At 42.9% G+C, this 22,864-nt stretch overlaps 2 protein-coding genes across 5 annotated transcripts in view; one reads left to right on the forward strand and one right to left on the reverse strand.

Annotated features, from left to right (window-relative positions):
• The window catches only part of EFCC1 (EF-hand and coiled-coil domain containing 1), a 54,863-nt gene extending 53,588 nt beyond the window's left edge, over positions 1–1,275 (reverse strand). Inside the window, exon 1 of the mRNA XM_050904870.1 lies at positions 577–1,275. Coding sequence (XP_050760827.1) covers positions 577–1,275 — 699 coding nt within the window. The remainder of the gene's footprint in view (positions 1–576) is intronic.
• The window catches only part of LOC127021679 (uncharacterized protein CFAP92-like), a 63,432-nt gene that overhangs the window by 40,413 nt on the left and 155 nt on the right, over positions 1–22,864 (forward strand). The window contains exons 1-7 of one of the 4 annotated variants that reach the window (XM_050904875.1): positions 2,751–2,782; positions 4,497–4,654; positions 9,376–9,681; positions 10,498–10,694; positions 11,853–12,060; positions 14,167–14,298; positions 17,368–17,452. In XM_050904875.1, the coding sequence (XP_050760832.1) occupies positions 9,408–9,681; positions 10,498–10,694; positions 11,853–12,060; positions 14,167–14,298; positions 17,368–17,452 (896 nt within the window). In that variant the 5' untranslated portion in view covers positions 2,751–2,782; positions 4,497–4,654; positions 9,376–9,407. Of the gene's footprint in view, positions 1–2,750; positions 2,783–2,816; positions 2,857–4,496; positions 4,655–9,059; positions 9,108–9,375; positions 9,682–10,497; positions 10,695–11,852; positions 12,061–14,166; positions 14,299–17,367; positions 17,453–22,864 lie in introns of those variants that run through there. The other 3 variants (XM_050904874.1, XM_050904873.1, XM_050904876.1) reach the window with 3 other exon arrangements.

Genomic DNA, 22,864 nt, shown 5'->3' on the forward strand with positions numbered 1-22,864 from the left:
CTGAACTCTCATGACCATGTTCTGAAGAAAACACACTTCTAACGTTTGTGAGGCAAAGCTCTCAGGCATTTATGACTGAGTCATTGCATGTGCTTGTGCAGGTAAGAATCCAAAAGTTCCTTCTTACTTTGGAAAAAAAACCACAACGGTGCATAACTGGTATGTATGTGACTGACTGCATGTGCAATAGAAAAAGCAGCATTATGCACTTAGGTTTGTTAAATTGACGTCTTCTGCAATTTTAGCAGGGCGGTTTTCAGCGCCTCCCTTAAACGTATATAATGTCACACTGGTGAAAATACAACATTTCTCCTTAAAGACTCTACGTAACCAAACTTTGCTAAAAAGTTAATGCCGAAGATGAAAGAGCAACCTAGGTCTATGCCATACTCCTTTTATAAATCAGTCTGGGGGCGGAGAGGTTATTAACCCTGCGTCTTCCGAGAGCAGCATCGTTCCTAAACTACCCTTTAATCAAGGATCACTTAAGCCGCCGCCACGAGCAGCGGGGAGGCCTTGGAGACCCGCCCAGGCGGCGAGGGGCGATGCCCGCCTCCCGCCGGGCACGGCGCTCACCTGCAGGGCCAGGCACCGGGCGTCGCTGCTCTGCAGGGCGGCCCGCATGTCCTCCACCAGCTCCCGCAGGCTGCCGTTCTCCTCCTCCAGCTTGGCGATGCGGTCCTCGGCCTGCTCCAGCGCCACGATCTCCTCGTAGCACTCCCGCGAGCAGGGCCCCACCGGCCGCCGCTCCGCCGCCTCCCCGCCGCCGCCGCCGCCGCCGGGCCGCCCCGCCGCCCCGGGTCCGGCCGGCTCCCGGCGGCGGCGGCGGCGGGGGCTGCGCAGGCGGATCTGGGTCTCGATGTGCTCGCTCTCCCGGCCCAGCGGCAGGCGCGGCACGGCGCGGCGCGGGGCGCTGCCCGCCTTGGTGCTGAAGTAGCCGCAGAGGCGGGCGTGGAACTGGCGGAAGGTGAGCTCGGCGGAGAGGCCCTCCCACAGCCCCGCGCACTCCTCGGGGTCGGCCGCCGCCTCCGCCGCCTCCTCCAGCCCCAGCACCTGGCACAGCGTCCGGAAGTCCTCGCCGGGGATCCTGCCCGCCCCGGCGCAGTCCAGGTGGTGGAAGATCTCCTGCAGGTACTGGTCCAGGCCGGTGGCCAGGACGACGATCTCGTTCTCCACGCCGCGGTCCAGCCCGTAGTGGTAGGCCAGGGCGCTCACCAGCCACTGCGTCCGCCGGGCCGGCCGCCCGTACGGGTCCCAGCCCTCAGGCGGCTCCATCGCGCCCGCCTGCCCCGCCGCGCCGGCCGCGCTCCCCGACCATCCTGCCCCCGGGGCGGCCGCCCCGCCGGCTGCGCCCCGGCCCCGCCTCGCCGCCCGCCCCACTCGGCGCCTGCGCCCGCGGGCGGGGCGGGGCGGGACGGGGTGGCGTCCCGGGGACGGAGAGGGGCGCCGGGGGCTGCCGCCGCGTCCCGCTGCGCCGGAGGCTCCGGTGCCCCCGGTGGCGGGGTCTCTTTTCCCACCGGCCGCTTCCCGACGCGGAGTTTGAGGCTTCCCCCTCACCGGGGGCCGCTCTTGGCGGCGGCCAAGCGCCGTCCGCTGCGTGCGGCCCCCTGGCCCTGCGGGGTTCACCGGGCGGAGCGGGCAGGTGCCACCCCGCTCCGTTTGTCTGTCAGGAAAAGGGTTTCAGCCAAGCCTGAGCTCGGAGTTTGTTTCTAGCTTCTCAACTGATTTCTTTCTGGTTCCTTTTTAACGTGAGCAAAACGATAGCATCGCAGAATCCAGTTTGACCAGTAACGCTTGTGAACGAGTGAGTGGTCCCACTAAATTAATGAAACTAACGTGCTTAAAAGTTGAGCATCTTTCTGTTCACTCAGGCTTTTTCGCCTCTGTAGATGTGGTGTCCTTATGGTGTCGGGATGTATTTGTTAAGTTGTTGTCTGTGATAGAGGTGAATAAATGTTGAACTGGTTCAAATGACTGAGCTTTCCAAAGCAGCGATTTTTGACACTTTTTGGCTATGGAGTAGGACCTGCATTGTTGAATGCAGCTACAGTCAGGGAGTAGCACGAGCAGGGCTGCTCCACCGGCAGGGACACGCCACGAGCCAGAGGTGACCATGGCACCAGCTGTGCCCGAGGTCTGAATAGGGTGGCAAAGTTGGAGTGGTGAGAACAGGCTCCATTAACAGCCCCAGACAAGGCAAGGTGGTGAACCAGGTCTAGGGTCCATCCAAGAAGTCCCATCAAGAGCAGCAGCAGATAGGGCTAGAGACAGGGCTGGTGGGAAGACTACAGTGCAGGTCCAAGGTCCATCCAGTTGACTGGGCAAGGACCAGAGATAGGTACACCTACAGCGTCCCTCAGGGAAGGACAGGGGGCTCAGCGCTGGGTGCAAAGGGCGCTCTTGGGCAGGGGCTGTGGGTGGGGGTCCCACCTGAGGTTGTTCAGGGCTGGTAAGGTCTGCTGGTGCGCTCAGGGCCCAGACACTGCTTTTACTTCCCACAGTTGCATGGGAATGTCGACTGATTTCTGCGTGCTGTGCATCATCAAGAAAAAGCATCCTTTGGAAGGCTGTTGACCTTCCGTTTTACTAAAAATCAGATTTCTGATTGTTTCTATGGCAGGTTGGCAACATACAAGGCTGTCTGGCTGAAGATCTTTTGGTTTTTGTGTTGCAAGGTGTGGGTTCCCCCAGGGTACTCGGTGCTCCACAGGATCAGCCTTCGTATTCTCAAGGACTGAGGTTTATCCACCAGTGATCTTCTGTGCATTTGTTATCCGAAATGGTAGTGTGTTTTGTAATTGTGCAGTCGTTAGGAATTTCCTGTCAAGCTCACGGATTTACTTCAGAGTTTTTTGGGTGGGTTTTTTTGATGTATTCTTGTACCTTTAAAGAGTGTTTCTCCCATTTTCCTCTTGTTTGAAGTGATACATAACTTGTAATTTACATTTTTGATTGACTTGAGGAGTGACTGGAAGAATTGGATGCATATATATTCCTTATTCACTCTCATAGCCATGTATACCTATAAAACTTTAGCTTTTCTTAGTCTGGTAATGTTATTAATGCAAGAAATTGACTTAGGGTTAAAATGTCCCTGTAATGCAGCACCAGAGAGAGAGAGGAAAGACAAAAACATAAACCTTGAATGTTTTTAGCAGATACTATGTAAATGCACATCTGTTGTCCACACGCACCAGACTGACTGACCTCAAACACCAACTAAAGCATCAAGGCCCTGGAGTTAGACAATGCAACTATCTAAACTTGTTTTGGTCTAGCTAGTTTCAATTGTAAAAATATTTATCAAGTGGAAATAATTGATTTAAAGGCTGCCAGAATCTTTACCAGGCTATAAACCTGTCAGTGTAAATTGTACTTTAGCACCTATGGTTTCGGGTTGGGTTTCTTGGTGGTGCCTCTGGCTAGAAGAGAGGCATCGTTAACAGCACTGGGGAGCATTTGGGCCTCTCTTGAATTCCTCGTTGCCCATCTGCTGGGCTTCTGGTTTGAAAGAACGAAGGACATGACAAATCTTCAGCTTTCTGTGTTATCACTGTAACAGGGAAATGATGTCAGAATGTCAATTCACATTCACCAAAGTTTCATCTCTGAAAGAAAGCAAATACTTGATACTAGCAAAATACCCCAAACCTTTGGCTGCTGAATTTTGTCTGATTTTTCAGGAAAAGCTCCGACTGCTGGGCAGGTGGGTTTTGCATCATGTTTTCTTAAAAAACAACCACCTGATCCAAGAGTTTTAAACACTAGGCGACTGTGAAAACAGTTGGACCAGAGAAAACTTAAAAGTCACTTGAGCCTCTCTGTGGCAAGGGGGTTGCATTTGGTAGAAGTAAACTTTCCTTTTGCAGCCTGCTTTGCTTTAAAACTAAACCATGAATTGCTCCACACTTACCCTTTTTCCCAGTGCAGTGCTTCTGATATCAGAGGTACAGAAGAGCCTGTCACAGTGTAATTACAATGACTCTTGTATTTACTCCCAACTATAGCAAGACTAAGATTTTACTCGTGACCCAGACAAGGTTTGCCTGTTCCTCGACTTGTTCTCTAAACCTGCTCAGAGAGATGGCAGCATTTTATTAAGTATTCAAGGACTTTTTCTTTACTAAGTTGTTCCCAGTTCTGATAGTGCACGCCAGCATGCAAGTGTCTTGAAGGAGTCCCAACTGTAGAAAGAGCTGATGGAAAAGCAGGCTCTGAATGGAACGTCTCTTTCTACAGTGTTGTGGTAATAGTTGGAAATTAGAAGTATATTAAAATACTGCTTTTGAAATTACTTAACTGGATATTTTTATTTTAAGAGGTGCCACGATCAGACTTAAGCTTGTTTGCCAACATCATTGATGGAATAATGTTTTAAATTGTATTAGGTAGCTGTGGGATTAGTTAAGACATGTAAACTACATTTATAGAAAAAAATGGCTTGAGCTTAAGTTAACTATACTTATATTTTATTTCATGGTTCATATGTGTTGCAGGACTGAGGATCAGCGCAGTTTGCATTTACGTCTGACATTCCAGGATATCAGCAGTCTGGTCTCATTTGTGTGGAGGGTCGTCGTTTGGTGCACAGAGCCAGCCAGAACTGCGGCACTGTGGAAGATGCTCATCTTGCCAGAAAGCTCACTTCATTACAGTAAAAAAAATATTTTATTCCTTCCAGACTTTCTGCTAGCAAGGAGAAAAGTGAAAATGTAGTGCTAAGTACCTAAAATTTGTTTTCTGAACCCTTTCCAACAAAGTCAGACTGTGATGTTATCAATCCTGTTAAAATTGTTGTTTCTGAAACAGTTGCTTTCACAAGGAACTTCAGAGATAAGTTAAAATAATATTAGTGGTGCAGTGTTGTTCTTGGCATGTTCTTGAAGTTACTTGCAACTCCAAAAATGTTGGGCGTTGTCTTTTTGTTTGTTAGGTCCAGCGTATTGGGACCACTCTGTGTATACAGTAAGGCAAAGAAGGAAAAATGTAATTGAACGTCCCTATCTGTCATGTAGTTCTGCTCCTGCCTGCAGCATGTTTTCGTTTAATACTTATACAGACAAGATTTTAGATGTATGCATCCAGTGAGTGTGTAGGTAATTCTGATAAACTGTGCAAAAGGCTGTAAAGATGTTCTGTATGTTTAGCGACATGAAGAGCATATTGGGTGGATACAGGAAGGAGTTTCAATAACTAATATAGGGAACCTTAGTAAGCTTCTGAACGTAAGGAAAATGTCTATGTTAAAAATGGCCAAGAACTGGTGTCTGGAGCCTCTCTTGCTGTGGAGCTGATGGGGAAACCACTGGGGTTAACAAAAGACCTTACCTAATGGCAACTTGGTTTTTATCCTGAGTGATATTGCTAATTAGATTGCGGTCTTTCTCTTGGCATAAACCATTTAAAGGGAAGAAATGACGTGTTATGTAGTCTGCAGAGGAAACAGCTGCAGCTCTCTGAATAACCAGGTGTTGTATTTGACATTTCTTAGCTATTCAGCATCTGGAACAGTTTTAAGGCTCTTCTACAAGTAATTAGAAAAGAGAAATCTACTGCTTTCAACTTTTATTTAGTGGTGCTCATGGGGTAAATGTTTCTTTTTTATGAACAAATTTTGGAGTAAATGGAGGGGGAAAATTGGAAATTCACTATAGGATAAGTGAGACCAGCATTTGGCTTGTAGTGCTTCAGTCAATATTACTCCTGGCTTTCTCTAGCTGATAAGTTTGCCAGCAGTGCCTGTGCAGGCTGTAGGGAGCAGACGTGAACTGAGCCTCTGCTACAAGGTTTTGACTCCTGTTAACAGCGTGTATCTAAATTACTTCAGAAAAGTATTTTCTTTCTAAGACACTGATGCCATCTTAATTTCTGCTGTAAATTAGCTTGTAGATTCTCAGGATAAATGTGTATTATTTAGATTTAGCCTTTTTAGAGCACCTCTTTGCCTGGATATTCCTAAATACCAGAGATTACTAACTCTGTGTGTACAGGTGAGGGAATGGAGGTACTGTGACTGTAAGGAGCAGATGCAAGGAGGGTGATGGAAGCTTCAGCCTTGGTGTTGAGACCCATTTTGTGTCTGTCTGGCCATTCCCATGACATCTAGAACCTGAAATCCCTGGAAAATCATAATCAGTTTCCTTATGGGCAAGTTGGACATCTTAGCGTACAGTCCCCCAAAATGGCATGCTGGACAGAGCGCTGCATAGAGTTAGACGACACAAAGAACATGGGTGTCTGCTACTCCTTTTTATTCTGAAGTTTTACGCACTTTGCTGAGGATTCACAGCCCCGAGTCTTTTCCTGAGACGAGTCGTGAGTATGAGTTTCTGGCCTGACGTTTCGGGCTCTGCCAGCAAGTGGGGAGTGTGTGTCCTGTTCACTGCTGGCTGAGAGTCTTCATGCACTTTCAATAAACCACGGTAGATCTTAAGACTCTCTTTTCCTATTGAGCTCAGCAAATCTTGAACTCCTTTCACAGTGGTACAGCTTCAGCAGAAAGAGCAGAAAGTGTCCCTGTGCTCTGCCTAACGTACGGCCCTGATGGTTAGCTAGGGCTCACTCCTGGTGCCTGGAAGATGCTGGTGAAGCAAGGCCTCAGGGAAGGGAAGAAGTAGACACGGGTCTTCTCCTGCCTGCAGGGTAAGCGTGCAGGCTGTGGAACTGGTTGTCCTGAGGAAGGTATGACACACTGTCCACAGCCTTTTATTTCCTCACAGCTGTGTTTAAAACGGAAGCATTGCAGTTTGGATGCAGCCCAGTCCGGTAGGTACCTGGCAGGTGTATCTACAGTGCTTTTGATCTGAGGGCTGAGGTGGAAGACTGGCATCTAGGATTTGGGTCTTGATCTAGCGTAGGTGTGAAAGGAGCAGCAAACTGTTGAATCATTTTCAGATTTGGATCCTTCTGGGCTTTTATGTGCTTTTCAGTTTCGTACAAAAAATTCAGCTGCTCTCATTGTGTTTGTCTGAAAGAGATTTCCCAAACCCCATGCATGAAGGCAGTGGCAGATACAGGAATGGCACACAGGAATCTGTATTCCTTCGTTCGTAGAATATGCCCTGAAACGTTGAAGCTTTTATCCATCGGGAAAGTGTTTCGTGACAACCGTGTTTTATTCCATTGGCATTTTAATTTCTACTCAGCTGCTTTTTCCAGACAATTGAGATGTTAGCCTGAGTTCCTAACGATGGGTTGTGAGACATCATCATGTGGGAAAACGAAAGAGAACTGAAATCTGTGAAATGAATCGCCCCACCCTTTTTCACCCTCCTTGTGTGAAATATTGTCAAACTAAACAGACTAAAGCGGGCCTAAATACTGAGCTGTTCATAGGAAAAATAGGATGTGTGGTTTGTGCCGGAAGACAAAATATTTAATTATTATTTGGTGTATAATGGTTGAACTAATCGTGTAATGGTTTTGCTGCTAAGGAAGGGGAAGTTGATATGTAAGTTGTGCATATATGGAATGTTGGTTATAGTTTAGGCAATCTGAGTCTCTGAAAAGGGCGTTAGTGAATAACTAACGTGCCTAAATTCAGACTACAGTTTAGTGCTCAGTGGTTCGGTGTGGATGATCCCGTGTTACTGTCTCTGAAAAATGTATCTCTATTTGTTTCTGTCTGGTTTAGTCTTATTTCTGCTGAGTCATTTGGATGGTCGTGCTCTTCAAATTACTGAAAAGTGAACATGCTCAGATGTTTTCTTGATTTGTTAGCTGCATGCATAGCTAATTACATACTACCGATTGTAGACAATCGTCGTCTCATTTCTTTGCCCACTGTACCATAAATATCATCTGTGTTCAAGGCAACAAAGACAAATTTATGCAGTGGAAAAAAAAAATATTGCAAAAGTTTGAAAGAGAATGTGATTGCACTTGTTTGTTTGTTTTAATTCTAGGTTTATGCGGCAGTGCTTACTGAATTTTCAGATTCAAAAGCTTCGTGAAAGTACAGATGTAATTTGGAGAGGTGCTGCTCAGGCCCCAGACAGACCGTCAGGCAGCTCTCTGTGCGGGTGCAGAGGTTACCGTCCCCGCTGCTCGGCGGTGAAGCTGCAGATGCGAGGGGGCTGCTGTTGCCCGCCGCGGGGGGTGCAGCAGCCTCGTGCCCGCTCCTTCCCGCCTCAGGCACGGGTGGCGTGGAGCTGGGCAGGGTGTGCGAGACGTGGAGCAAATTACTTCTCCGTAGGTTTAATTCGAGTGGGTAGCTCCCCGTTCGTGATGATACACAGGCTATTCAGAAATGATAGAAATGGAGAAAAAACGTTTTAAAATGAAAGTAAGGTGTAAGCATGTTGGCAGGGAAAGCCTACGCTGTTTGAAGCATGTGAACAGTCGGCGCTGAGAGGCGCAGATGCTCTGGTGAGATGTTTTCGCTTGGGTTTCTAGGATAAACTACCGATGTGGGAGGCTGCTGGCGCTAGCGGCCACGCACCAGCGTTTCCAACACCCGTGTGCGCTGCGGCTTGTTCCGCTTTAGCGCAGCTTTATAGAAAAACCGCTCCCCGGTGCGAGAAGCCTGCCGTAAGGAGCTCCGGGCAGCAGCGGCTCGGTGCCCAGCTCGCTGCTGTGGCGGCCATCAGTCCGAGCGCCGGGCGGCCCAGGTGCGCGGGCGGGCGCAGCTGCAGTGCCCGTCTCCGCGCGGACTGCCCGCCCCGCCGGCAGGGAACCGCCGGCGGCAGCGGGGGTCGGGCGGGAGGAGCCGGGCCGGGGTGCGCGCCGCAGAGCGTCTCTGGGCGGCCGGGGCCGGCGGCGCAGGTGAGGCGGCTCCTGGCGACGGAGCGGGGTGTTAACGCGGCTTTGGTGGCTCGGGGAGCGGCCGGTCCCCGGCCCTCAGCGGGCTGGCGGCCGCGGCGAGCTGGGTGCCCTCGGCCGTGCCCCGGGCGGGCGGCCGTTGGGGCCGGCACGCGCGGCCGGCGCCAGGTGCGAGCGCGCTCGGCCCGCGCAGGCGCGGAGCTGCTGTCCCGCCGCCTGTGGGGCTGGGCTCACCCGCCCCGTCCGCGCGTAGCTGCAGGGGCTCCCCCGCTTCCTGAAAATAAACTCCTTTCGAAACTCAACTTTCCTCTGCAGTTAGGGGAGCAACCGATAGTTTATAGCCTCAGGTGACACCCCCCCTTTCCACTTTTTGGAGCGTTGTGTTGCTGTTTGCTGAATGCCCTGTTGCCCTGGCTTGTCGCTTGAAGACTTCTGTGTGGGTTGTCCCTGCGCCCAAGAATTAATCCGTTGTGTGTGTGTGTGACGAACTTTGAAAGCATTTTTGAAATGGGAATTTCTGGACCTTCTCATGCTATCCTTCCTTGCCTTCTGCTTTGGTTCTAGTAGGGATTTTTATTTCAGCACTAAAATAAAGCTGTTTGTCTTGTTCCGTAGCCTTTGGGTCCGTCGTCTGACTGCACATCAAGATGGCAAAGCAAAAGCAGAAGAATTCAGAGGCAGTGGAAGAAGAGGAGGTGGAGGAAGATGATAAAGAAGAGATGACAGCCTTGAACACAGTCTGCTCTGAAAGCATTTTTGGAACTGAAAACCTAGAGGTGCTTGGGGGTGGTGGACATCTGACCCCGGAGGGTGAAAGCAGCAGGCTCCTCCCGTCTGAAAAGAGTTCCGTGGAACTGGATGGCTCCCATACTGTGACCTGCTCATTCACAGTCTCACTAGCTGTCCCTGCCCTGCCTACGGGTAGGTACCTGACACAGGTCTTCCTAAGAACCCTTCTTTTATTACTTCATAAATCTGCGTGGCAGAGTTCTGAACGGTTTAAGGAGATAATGTTAGAAAAGATGTTAGTTGATTTGAATTTTCCCGGGTAGATTGCTCAAGAAAGTGGCACTGGGACATGGGAGCCTTTTTTCATTCGGTGATTGTCACTAGTGACTGAAAACCTTTCCTGACTTCTGACTCCTTGGTAGTCACGGTTATTCAAGTTGATGATCTTACCTGATACTTATTAATCAGCCACTGCATAGTAATGAAAATAAAGGTGGGTTTTGGCATATATATTCCACTTGGCTAATTACGATTTTGCGTAGTTTAAAGGTGATACTGTCATTTTAGGAGAAGGTAGCAGCTGTTCAACAGATGAGGTATGATTCTCCTGTGGTGTAGGGGTGTTTGGGTATAGCAGGAGCAGGTACATTCAGCCTTCCCCTGAGCAGTGTGGAACTCTGCTTTGTGGAAGTTCTCTGGGTAACAGGACATGTGTGCCTTGGGAATTGCAATCACTGGACCTCATGCTGCAGGAAGACAGGATGAAGGGGGGAGTTCCAGGAACTCTATGGACCATCACAATAGTTAAAACTGGGTGAGAACTGCAGGGTTGAGCACTGGGATAAGAGTTTCATGTTCACCAGTCATCCGTGTTCAAGCAATCATTTTTCTGTTGTCACACTGGAATGCCTGTTACCATTTGGTCATTGCAGAGAGCATTAATTCCCCCTGAAAGTATCATCTCTGATAACATTTAACGCTTCCAAATAATTCTAATATTCTCTCTAGAACAAGAGCAGAAGAAATCCAATCCCCCTAATACACAAGGAAAGAGAATTCAAGTTGCTGAATCGGGAGCTATTCCAAAAACGCAACGTTGCTATCACATTGAGTACTTCCTTCTACCAGATGACCTCATGCCTAGAAAACTGGATTTGGTGGTGTTTGGGGTGGTTGCAAAGCTATTTACAGAATCTAATTCCAAGGTAAAAGAGATAATAAGACTAAGTAATCAAAAATGTCGTATACAGAAGGTGGGAGAATGTTTTCAGATATTGAGTGATGTAGTTGCGTATTATTTTAACATCTGCTTAGGCCTCACGTGCACACACAGATACAGAACAACTATCAAGGATAGAACTTGACTCCACTAGTCCAGATCAGCATTAACTTCTTACATTTATAGTAAGAGGCTGGTGGATTTCAGAGTATTTTACTTTTATTTTCCTCTAGATTATCAGTTTACTTGGGATTATAGCTTTTATCTTTCAAGTACCAATATAATAGTATAATAATTTGAAGGCAACTATTCATCTTATTAACAATGAAGCAAAAAATGCAATTTATGCCTCTGGTCTTTGTTGAGGAGAAAAAGATCTTTAAGGTACTTGAAGAATTTTGCAAATTTTGTTGTTTATTCTCATGTCTAACTGAATCCTGTGCATTCAGATACAGGAACCTAAAAATTGGATATATTGTTTTGAATACACCTTGGTTTGTTAAGAAATTATTTCTAGAAAGTTGATGCTAAAATAATTTTTTTTTTTTTTTTTGAGAGAGAGAGAGACTGTTGGTTTTAAAGCAACCTGTATACTCTCAGGTTTTGTCCTTGCACGACAATCTTTCTAATGGCCCTCTTTGATTGCTTTGCACTTCTGAGTATCAGCTTGATGTTTGCGTTAAACAAAATGCACTTGCAAAGTTGCTGATTGAAATGTGTTATATTGGCAACTCTGACGAGTGCTTTGTTCTTGCAGTTTACCAGCATATACACGTGAAGTTTAGTGCTGGTCCTTTAATTTTATAAATACCAATTCAGCATTTTAAAGTGTATATATTTGCTTTTACAATATTCTGTTAAGTCTTCAGTCTGCGATCTCACGCTGAGCAACAGCTTAATTGCTGTTTGTTCTTACTTCAGGTCTTCGTATCAGACCTTTGACTTGATAAGACTACTTTGTCTGAATCCAATAAAATATGCTGCTCTGACACAGCAAGGAGGGGGGGCCATGTAAGACCCAGCACAAGCTGGAGAAATAAGAAAGGTACAGTTTGAGAGCAGTGGTGATAGCGGTCAGCACGTGAATACACGTTCTTCAGTACTGGTCAGCTCCTGTAAAGATTTTCATCTTTTGTTTTAATAGGCTATTACACCATGGTTTGAAAATGACAAGATGTGGATATCATGGAACCATAGTGTTGATATCGATGTCACTAATGAGTATCTAATAAAACTAAGAGATCACAAAATAATTTTAAAAATCTGGGATACCAAGGACAAAGTTTCCTCAAAAGCGAAACTTAGTAAACCAAATATTATTTCTTCACTAGACGGGGATGCAGAGGCTGTTGGTAAGTCTAATGCAAACAGGCTTGTTATAAAACATATCTTGAAATTGTGACTGCACCTATTGATAAGTTATTGTTAAGATTATTTGACATTCATATGTCATTCCCACTAAAATAATTCCTACTTGTTGGTGTTTTAATGAATGCATGAGTCAGTTTCTGAAAATTGTGATGGCAGGAAAATATAATTAGGCCTATAATCTGAACCTTTGAAAACTAGCGAGTTATTTGAGGTTGTTGGCTAATGTTAGTAATGAATGTATTAATTTTTCAAAGATGGATTTTTCTTTTTGTTGTCCTGAGAAGAAACAAAACTTGTACAGCCACATTGTTATGCTGTGCCTCTTTCCATTTCATCTTCTCCCCCTTGTTGTCTCTCACAACCCCGTAACTTGAATCTATGCCTGAATTTTGGCCACGCTAGCTTGAAGGTCAGTGCTTTCAAAGACAGTTATTTTATAATTTACAGTTAATTTTTACTAGTTGAGTTAATTTAATCAGAGGAGAGAGACCTTGTTAGGGCTCTTATAGACATGTATGAAATGAGATCTTGGTCCTTAATAAATACCAGAGAACTAGGCATGAGATGAAGTTTATAGGAAATGGGGTATCCTTTGTTCTGATGGCCTGAAACTACTGTTAAAATTATTTTTACTGTTAGAACATGCATAATTTGTTAGTAAAATACTGTAATTGTTCTCTCTTTCCCATGTATATCGGTGGATAGAGATTTGGTGAGGTTATAAGACTTCAAATGCTAGTTAATAGAGGGTTGGGTTTCTTTTGGTTGAACTGATACTAATAAATCAAATGTTTGTTCAGATATGGTGGGGTTTGTCAGCAAATAGGCTTTGCAGTTGGTGGAAGTTTCTGACACCATTTGGTTTTTCTCTTTAAGGTAGGTTGAGTACCTGAGTAGCTGTTGTTGAGGAATGGAGAGTTGTTTGTAGTTCGGTATTTTCTCAAGAGCAGCCTTACCTTTTAGCAAGAGGAGGAAGGCAGGACAAAGGATTAAAAGCTTTCCCTCCTGAAGGTGCACGCTTTCAGAGGAGTCTGTGTGGCGAGGTCCCCTCAGCTCACTGCCGGGGCTGTTTGCCTCCTCTGCAGGCTCAGTATTCTGGGCATTCCCACAAGCCTCAGCTGCCCCAATATTTTCTTCTGAATATGTATTGTTGTGCAGTATTGTCCTGGTTTCGGCTGGGACAGAGTTAATTTTCTTCTTAGTAGCTGGTACAGTGCTGTGTTTTGGATTTAGTGTGAGAATACTGTTGATAACACGCTGATGGTTTAGTTGTTGCTAAGTAGCCCTTATTTTAAGCCAAGGACTTTTCAGTTTCCCACGCTCTGCCAGCAAGCAGGTGTGCAAGGAGCTGGGAGGGAGCACAGCCGGGGCAGCTGACCCCAACTAGCCAAAGGGCTATTCCATACCATGGAACGTCATGCCCAATGGTTAGCTCAGTTGGTTAGAGTGTGGTGCTAATAACGCGAAAAGGTTGCGGGTTCGATCCCCAAATTTCCAGTATATAAACAGGGGGGAGTTGGCTGGGAGGCGCGAATCGCGGCTCGGGAACTAACTGGGCATCGGTCAGTGGGTGGTGAGCTATTGCATTGTGCATCACTGTTTTTCTTCCTTTTCCCCCCCTTCCTTTTTTTGTTATATTTCTTTTCATTACTATTATTATTATTATATTTCATTATTACTATTGTTAGTATTATATTTTACTTTAGTTATTAAACTGTTCTTATCTCAACCCACGAATTTTACTTTTTTTTTTCCTTTCCTCCTTCTCACCCCACTGGGAGGGAGAAGGGGGAAGTGGCTGCGTGGTGCTGAGTTGCCGGCTGGGGTTAAACCACGACAAGTACACAGGGAGAACATTTTATGCTAGATTCTTCTGTGGGCTTTGAGGTAAATCTCAGTAACTCTGGTGATTTTCATCTCCAGATGAACAGAATTGAAGTCTTAAGAGTGGCTTCTTATAGATAGTAGGAAAAGGGGAAGAGGTGCCATGGGAAAATCATTGCTCAAAATTTGAGTGTCCCAACCAGACTAAGCAATGAAGTCTAAACCAGGGAATTTATTTTATTTTAATTTTTTTTTCCTGATAGGTGGGGTAAAACATGCAGTGCTATTGCAAAGAAAATTCTTTGAAGAGAATCAGCCAGCACCCAGCTGTACAAAAATCAAAGCAGCAAAGGAATCCAAGGCACAGGAGGAGTCTTCAGCCCTTCCTGTTGAAGGTATGACAATATGGAAACTGGAACTGGCTTATGGGTGAAAAGGGACAGGGAGTAGAACGGCACCTTGAGTAATGGGCGAGCAGGAACAGGACTGAGGAGTCTACTGAGGGAACAAGGTGTTGCAGGAAGACTGAAGGTATTATAGTTAGAAACAAGTTTTTAATAGCTTTGGAATAGAATTGGGACAGAAAAGAGATTTAGCTGGCGCTCAGAAAGCTTTTAAGGGACGCTAGAAAAAAGCATCAGGGTTTTCTGCTGCTTCATGTTTGTAAGTGATTGCATTAACATCTAGAGCCATGACTAGAACGTAAGTTCCCAGATTCTTGCTGTTTCTCTGCTGTTGGCAAATATCTGGAATCCAGTAGCAGAATGTCATGTTTCCTTTGAATTGCTAGTTCATGGTGAAGTATGAAAGTTTATTCCTGACGTTGGTGGGATCCCAGTCGTATGCAGTTTTGTAATCTGGCCTTGCCCTGTGCCAGTTGAGAACCTGCTGCAATACTGCTGCAAAGAACAACAAAATCTGGCCTTGTGTCAAGTTCTCCATCTAGCAGCAGTGTGTTTGTAGCTGCATCTTCTTAAACCCTGCTGCTAGCTTTCCTTGTCCCTTCTGGAGCCCTGTGCAAGACTGTTCGCCAGAAAGCTGGGATTTCTTTGCACCTGGGCACTGTTGGACTGAGCAGCCGTGCAGAGTGCTCTGCTGTGAGCTCAGAAAGCAGATGGTACCACGTTACAGTGCCTGACTGAAGATCGTGGGGGTGGAGAACTCACAACAGCAACTGAAGTCAAGAGCAAATGAATGAAAACTTAATTAATGAAAACTTAAAATAAATATATAATGCTGAGAATTCTGAAAAAAATAGCTCCTTGGCTTTCCAGGTGGGCTACCAAGGTTAGTGGAAACCTTTTGCCTTATGTTTTTGTACTTCAATTTTCAGTCTCCACAATGGAGATGATATTTGACATGTTACAGAAAGTGTTAAAGTTGAGAAAGCAGAAGGATACTTTAGCAATGAGTGTTACAGAACTCTCTAGGAGGACTTCAGTAATTCTTTTGCTACAGCAGGGTTACTGCTTGGATACTTTGTGAGAAATGATGCCAAGACCTGCATTGTGCAGTAAGAAAAAAGCTAACTTTTGAAATATTCTTTCACTGGGCAACACAATGAACAATAGTGTGCTACCTGGGGCAGAGGACCATGGAAGAATGTGTTTAATCATCATCTGAGGTCTGGGATACATATGTACCAAAGGGCTGAATTCAAGCAGCATAGACTTTATATTTTGAAAATTTCTGCTTTTGGGCAGTTGGCCTTGCAATTTAATAGTTGTTTTCATAGAATGTTTTTATGAACAAAAAATGTCCAAAAAATACTGGAAAGCAATTATTATGAAACTCTATATTTTGACTTCAGTAATCTTGTGAAAATGCAAAGAAAATGTTTGCTTGTTTGTTTTTCTTTGTTTTTTTCCTTAATATTAGATTTTTATGGTGAAAACAAAACTAACACCTAGATCCTCCCTCTGTGTTATGTATGTAATTTTGTTAGATCTATAAACAAAAATGGACTTGCCAAATATTTAGATAGAATTATCCAAAGGGAAACCTTGCTTCTGCAGTAAGGTACTGGCGATTCAGCAGATAATGTGATTTCCTCCTATATTAGCATCTGATGCAGGGCTGCTTACATTATGTTGGGGACCACTGTGTCACCAGCTTTGGTTGGTTACCTTTTAAGATTTTTTTTTTTGTGTTTTTTCTAACAATTAATGACATGTGCCATCAAAGCAGGAGTAGATTAATTCCTGGGGTAATTAGGCTGGCAGAATGCATCTGTATTTTGGTAGTAGTGCCATCTAGTGATGGGCCCAGAGAGGATCGATGGACCAACTATTGAAGTCTGCAAAGGCAGAAAGTGTGTTCAAGGAGATAAAGGACAGGAGCATGGCTTCCGGTTCAGACGAATGGAAGAATGGCAGCGTTTTGCCTACATGCTAACCCATTCTGTCTTAAGGGAGAAAGGAAAGTCCTGAAGATCTCTCTGTTTTTTTTTTTTTCATTGACTTTGAAAAGCTATGTGCATTATTGGGTGTACCAGTGCTTGTGCTCTGTAAAACAGGTCAGTTGTTACACTTTCTCAGTATCCTGTTTGTAGCCAGGTATAAACCTAATATTGCGTTGCTCCATCTTTGCTTACTTCCAGATAATGGCAAATTTTGTTCTTTATTGTGTGGAACATATTCAGCTACTCACGTGGAAATTCTCCTTGCCATTCATACAATGTTGATTTGCTCTAATCTCACTGTAATTAAGACCTACATCTCGCTGTAATTAAGGCTGATACATTGTGAGGCTGTGTTGAGTAATTAACACTGAAATCTGTGACCATAGAGTGTTTTTCTATAATTAAATGATATTCGAAGACAGTTAGGTGTAGTATACCATACTTCTGGCATATATAAAACATTGACTAAATATCTGGACATTTCTACACATTGTGTAAGAGATCTGGACACTGGTAACATTACTTTTTTTGGTGAGTATTCACTAGAATAGCAATTGCAATGGTTTATTAAAAATAAATAAGCAAAAGTAATGTATTATTTCTTATGTATGCAGTCTTTCATGCATTCAGATATGTTACTGACGTCAGTACCTACTTAAGTACAGATAGGACATTCAGTGCTAACAAAATATTATTTGTGTATTCTCACCACATTTTAATGACTTGGTAATTCCTAGTTTTGTTTTAAATTGCAGCATGATAATTACCACAGAACTTATTTTGCTAGGAAATAAAGTATGACTTCATAATATTTTAGTTTCTCTGCACGATCTCTCAAAGTCCCTCAAAAATATTTTATTTTATATACTTTAGGCTTATTCAAACTCATCCTTGACACGGAGACAAAAATGAAATGGATCGCGGTTTTGAGTTACAAATACAGCTTGCATAAGACTTCTCACCACGTTTTCCTAGAGCTTTACAGATGCATTTTGTTAGTCTTATCGGAGTTATCAAAACATAGAAATACTTAATAACAAATGTAAAACTTGTTTTAATTCAGCAGAAGAAACTGATCTGAATGGATTAGCAACATCTAATTGTGGTTTGCCACATCCATCAAGGACAGATGACTTATGTACAGTGAGGTAAGAATGTTGCACTTGCATTGGGAAATGTTCATGTGTTAAAAATACAGTTGAAGATATGTAATTGTTTTTCAGTATCTATGTTTTTTTTAACATTTTATAATTATATTGTGGTTTCAGAAGTGGTTAACTACTGCTTTTTGCACCCATGCCTACTGATTATAGGACAGGAGCAAAAGCATCGAGATCCCCTTTAATACATCAAGCTTGTTAATAATATATTTGGGGTGAAGTAGCTGTTATGAAATAATTACATAGAATAACAAACTTTGCTCAGCTTGTTTGTGCATGTTTTTTCTTCTGTTCACTTGTACCTTTTGTGGGATAAGACCGTGTCAGTGAGACTAGATGGAGGAGGAGGAACTAGGAGTTATTCTACTGCTAGTTGCTCAACGGAAAGTGTTAGGAAGTGGCAAAAGTGAGGAGTGTTGTTGTTCAGGGTACCTCGTTCTTTTTGAAAGGTAGTGTCAACAATAACAGTTGCTAGCAGAGCAGGCTTTGCTGGCTTGTGAGCTCAGTGGATCAGCTCTCTAACTATGAATTTGTATTGGGTCAAATTACCATGAGGTAATTTTCTAAAGCAATTAAGGTAATGCTGAGTTTATACTGCTGTAGCAGTATGGTTCCCTATTTGTTCTGTTCTGCTGTTAGGAACAGTTATTCACTCTTTTGGTTTATTAAGTCATTTGTTTTAATAGTTTTCAGTGGTAAATTTCTAACAATTAGCATGTAACTTTCTAAAATTGTAGAAAAGGTTAGAGGGTTCAAGACTTGAGAAACTGTAACATTTAAAAAGAATCATATTTTCTTGGGTATTAATCATAATGGAAAACTTTGCACTTGAAATAGAAATTAATCATGAATAGGGTGTATCTCAAATAAGTCATCCAGAATGTCATCTAAAAAAATATTGCCGTAGTTTAACCCCAGCCGGCAACTAAGGACCACACAGCTGCTTCCCCCTCCCACCTCCCAGTGGGGTGGGGAGGAGGGAAAAAAAAGGTAAAACTCGTGGGTTGAGATAAGAGCGGTTTAATAACTAAAGTAAAATAAAATATACTACTTTCTATGGTATGGAATAGCCCTTTGGCTAGTTCGGGTCAGCTGCCCTGGCCGTGCTCCCTCCCAGCTTCTTGCACACCTGCTTGCTGGCAGAGCGTGGGAAACTGAAAAGTCCGTGGCTTAAGATAAGCGCTACTTAGCAACAACTAAAACATCAGCGTGTTATCAACATCATTCTCACACTAAACCCAAAACACAGCACTGTACCAGCTACTAAGAAGAAAATTAACTCTATCCCAGCCGAAACCAGGACAAACATAAACTCTTAAATTACTTTCTCAAGGTTCCCATTTTGTTTCTAAAAAATTAATTGGTAATAGCACAAGATAACAAATCCGCTCCTGTATTCTATGATATGCTTTCTCATTTCATGCTGTTATGTAAGTTTAAGAATTTCTCCTGAACAAGATTTAGTCAGATTGTTACTCTGCTCAAAAGATAAGTAAGTCAATGAAAGGACTCTCAATGCCTTCAACACAAATTTATGAACTCAGCTTTGCAGATGAATGTTTCTGAGTATTTTGTATGTTGTGAGAACAGTACTATTTCTGATGAGTGCATCTGTAAGTGAATCTTACAGTTCAAATGGTATGGGTTTTGTGTTGCAGAAAGACAACATGCATTTGTAGAGATGAAAAAAATCAGCAAGAATGTCGACTTGCACATGGAAGCAAAATCTTTAGTTTATTTCAGATAGTTTTCTTTTAAGTGCAAACCCACCTTTAAAAAAAAATTCTCCCAACATTTAGAAAATCTAGCCACCTTGCTTTAAGTTCCTAGCCTGTATTCTTTTGAGCTGCTAGACACTGAATGCTTCTTTAACAAAGGTGCTGTATTGTAAGATTTGAGGGAATCTTGATTTTTTTTTAATCCATGTCTTGTTACATCGTCTTGCATAATTCCTGGTTTGCTGCCTGTTCTAACAGTCCTCAGTTCCTGGTTTGTAGACTAAATGGACGCTTCCTGTTCATGTCTACCATATTATAGCCTTTGCTAATTGAGCTATTTCCTTCTACATTGTATTTTTGAATATGAAAGTAAATAACCATGTGATTGCATGGTAAAATAAAATGGGGCCCTCTGAAGCTTTGTAACTGCTAGAATCAGTTGGGCTAGTGTGTTTATATCTTGCATATCTGTTTGTGATAATAGAAATGAAAAAACAACCTTTGGAATGGGATTTTATTTGTTCATGGCTTATGGGAGGAGATACTCAGTGCAAATGTGAGTTGGTGTTGTTGAAACTAAGTAGGGTTTTTACTCCAAAAATAGCATTGGTGAAATCTTGCTCTGTACTCGGAATGTGAATTGTTGCTGCTTTGGGTCCCATGAGCACATCCTTTCTGCTCAAAGATGGATGTCCAAGTTGTGTAAGATTTAATGTAGAACCCCAGGGCATTACCTTACTTTGGACTTGCTCTGCATTTCATAAGTATCGAGGTTGCTGAAGTATGAGGATATTTGAAGGATATTTGTCCAGTTTAAGCCTGAAAGTGTAGTTCCTTATGCTGTTGCAGTTCCCTTGCATGCATTTATGCTGTCATGCCAGTAACAACATTCTGGTGAAACATGAACAAATGAGATCAGTATTTAGAAAAATTAAGAGCACGTGTTTAGTCTTCATGCAAACTTAACTTTCAGTACAGATTAATTGGAATAGAAGTAATTTTTAGGTAGAAATATTCTAATAGTTTTCTAAAACCCTCCAAAATCATTACTGGAAACACATTTAGAGATATTACAGTCTAATGACACAAGAGCTATGTAAGAATATTTATCAGGATATTAGTTCTTCTGGAAAAATTTACCTGTTCAAAGTGAAGCTCAAACAGGATAAAATGAATGAACATTATATCCTTACGTATATCACTGTTGCTCTTTCATATACCTGAACACTCTCATTCCACCTGTATTGTGACTGTGGTGATGTTTCTTTCTAGCTTCATGTTCAAAGAACTATTATCGTAATGATCATTCCTTGTGGAGGAATAGTGAGTTACCTGACAAGCAGCCTGCATGTTTACTCTAAAAGCAAATCTGAGATTGAGGAGGTTATATTTTACCAATTTTATTGGCAAAGTTTTGCTGCTCCTTTGCACACCTGGAAGAGAATCTTTTTTTTTCCTAAAGAATCAGCTTCCTTCTTCCCTCATTTTGTGTCAAAAGTCTACAGCCAGGAAATACGATAATCAAAATAATTGTATGCTGCATTTCTTCTCTCAAATTGGTTCCAGAAAAATTCTTAATGCTGCTGTAAATGCCCATATATGGTCTGATATCCTCTAGGCTTTTTCAGTCTGCAGTGGGGAGGTTTCCAACAAATCCACCAATAAATTCCATGTTACCTCCGTGACTCCACACTACAGTTTCCTTTATTCCCAACACCTGGAGGTTCCTATATATAGTGACGGTCTCTAGGGTCTCTGACTCTTTGCAGTGATGTATTTTTTTTTTATTGAGGCAAATGAAACAGCCTTACTGTTTTGAGTTTTAGCAGGTCTGTTTTTTTCCTTAGCATGATTGTTTACTTATAAACCGCATGTAAACTTTTTTTATTTAGATTTTTTGTTCCCAAAGCAATTATTTTGACAGTCTGTCATTCACTACTTAGTTAACGTTACATATATTAACAAATTTGACTGTGTTTTTGTAAGAATACAGAGATCTCACAAAGCTGTATTTTTAATGTTGATCGCTTTTAGTGCTGTACCACCACACAAACAACCTTCTCTCTCCCCACTCCCAGGTATTACTATGATCCTTTTTGAAACATCTCTGAGGATAGGTAGTTATTTGGGAAATGCTTGGCTTAATCTGGGTAATGAATTATTATTTTTAGTGCTATAAACATACATTGCTTCAAGCTTCACAGCCACAGTCTTGATTCGTTGCTCATTGCATGGATGCCTGTCTGAATGTTTGTGAAGCAGCTGAAGAACTTGGACCTCTGAGATTAAAATTCCTGGGAGGAGGAGGAAGAAAGGATGTTTGAAAGATTTAATGCCGAGGATAAAGGAAAGATATTGCACATATCAATAAATTTGAGAGAAAATGCTGCAGATTGAATGTGATAATCTGGAGACAATATTCAGCACCTGAAAGCCTTAAAGCAATCATTGTGAGAAGCTCTGGGGGCGGTAGTCAGGGAGAGTTGGACTTTGTGTCCCAAGCATATAATACTAGTCGCACTCAGAGATGACTAGATGACGTGGAGTTCTTGTAGTCTATGTTATTAGCAATAAATTGTTTGTTAGATTAAAGTCTTAAAAAAAAAAAATTAGTGTCATAGTATGTGTGTAAAAGAGTAGACTGCATGCATCTGTCTACATATATTGAACTATAGTTATTTCATTATTAAACATTGTACCTCTCAAAACATCATCAAATGCCTTTATTTTCAAACTGCTATTATTACAAATCACGCCTATAAAGCTAAGTAAAACAGTGACCAGTTTTTGTGACTACTGATGTAAAAATTTCTTGGACAGACGTTGTATTTCCTTGAACTGCACATAAAATTCTGCCACCAATTCTGTCACACCATTGTGAGGAATCTTTAGGACTGAATGCGTTCTTCACAGATAAAACAATTTTGCTGTGGTATGTCTTGTACTACTGCCCTCCAGGTACAAAGTGTAACAGTGGTCTGAAGACAGGGACAACAATATCGTTTATTCAGGAGATCTAAAATGCAGTGAGATTCATCTCTGTTAAACAGCCTTTTCTATTGTTTCTCATTAATATTCATTTTTCAGCAGCAATAATATGTCAAATTTGTAAGGAATGTATGTACTTTAGGGGACAAAATGTGTGATGTCTTGCGAAGAACCATTTACAGCAGTGGCTGATATTACAAAGTTTGGGAAGCTTGTTAATGCTGAGACTAAGTGACAGCATTCCTAGCTGCATTTTCCCCCTAAGAAGGCAGTTGCTCCTATAATAAAGCAAAACTGTATTAATTCTAGATTTCTGGTCTATCTGTAATTGTGTTACAGGGTATACCAAATGTGAACAGTAATAGAACAGGTGTATTTCTCTTTCCTCAAAAAGCAAAGCAGATGTACAGAAAAATCTGTAAGTAAGGTATCGTAGTATGTACTACAAGATGTTTTACTTTATGCATCTCTTCAGGTACTTACTTGGTCCCTTACTCAAAAGAAAAGGACCATGTATCCTGTTGATATCCTTTTTTGATCTCCTTTACATTTCTATTCTGGCAGTTGAGCTCTTTTAGACTTGAATTTAAAAAAAAAAAAGAAATTGTTTTGGTGGAATCATTAGCAGGGCAGGGATTTATTTTTTTATTTCCCATATTTCTTAAATAACTTCAGATCTTTTTAATGTTTTCAG

This window comes from Gymnogyps californianus, chromosome 13 (assembly GCF_018139145.2).
Source record: "Gymnogyps californianus isolate 813 chromosome 13, ASM1813914v2, whole genome shotgun sequence".
Classification (NCBI taxonomy): Eukaryota; Metazoa; Chordata; class Aves; order Accipitriformes; family Cathartidae; genus Gymnogyps; species Gymnogyps californianus.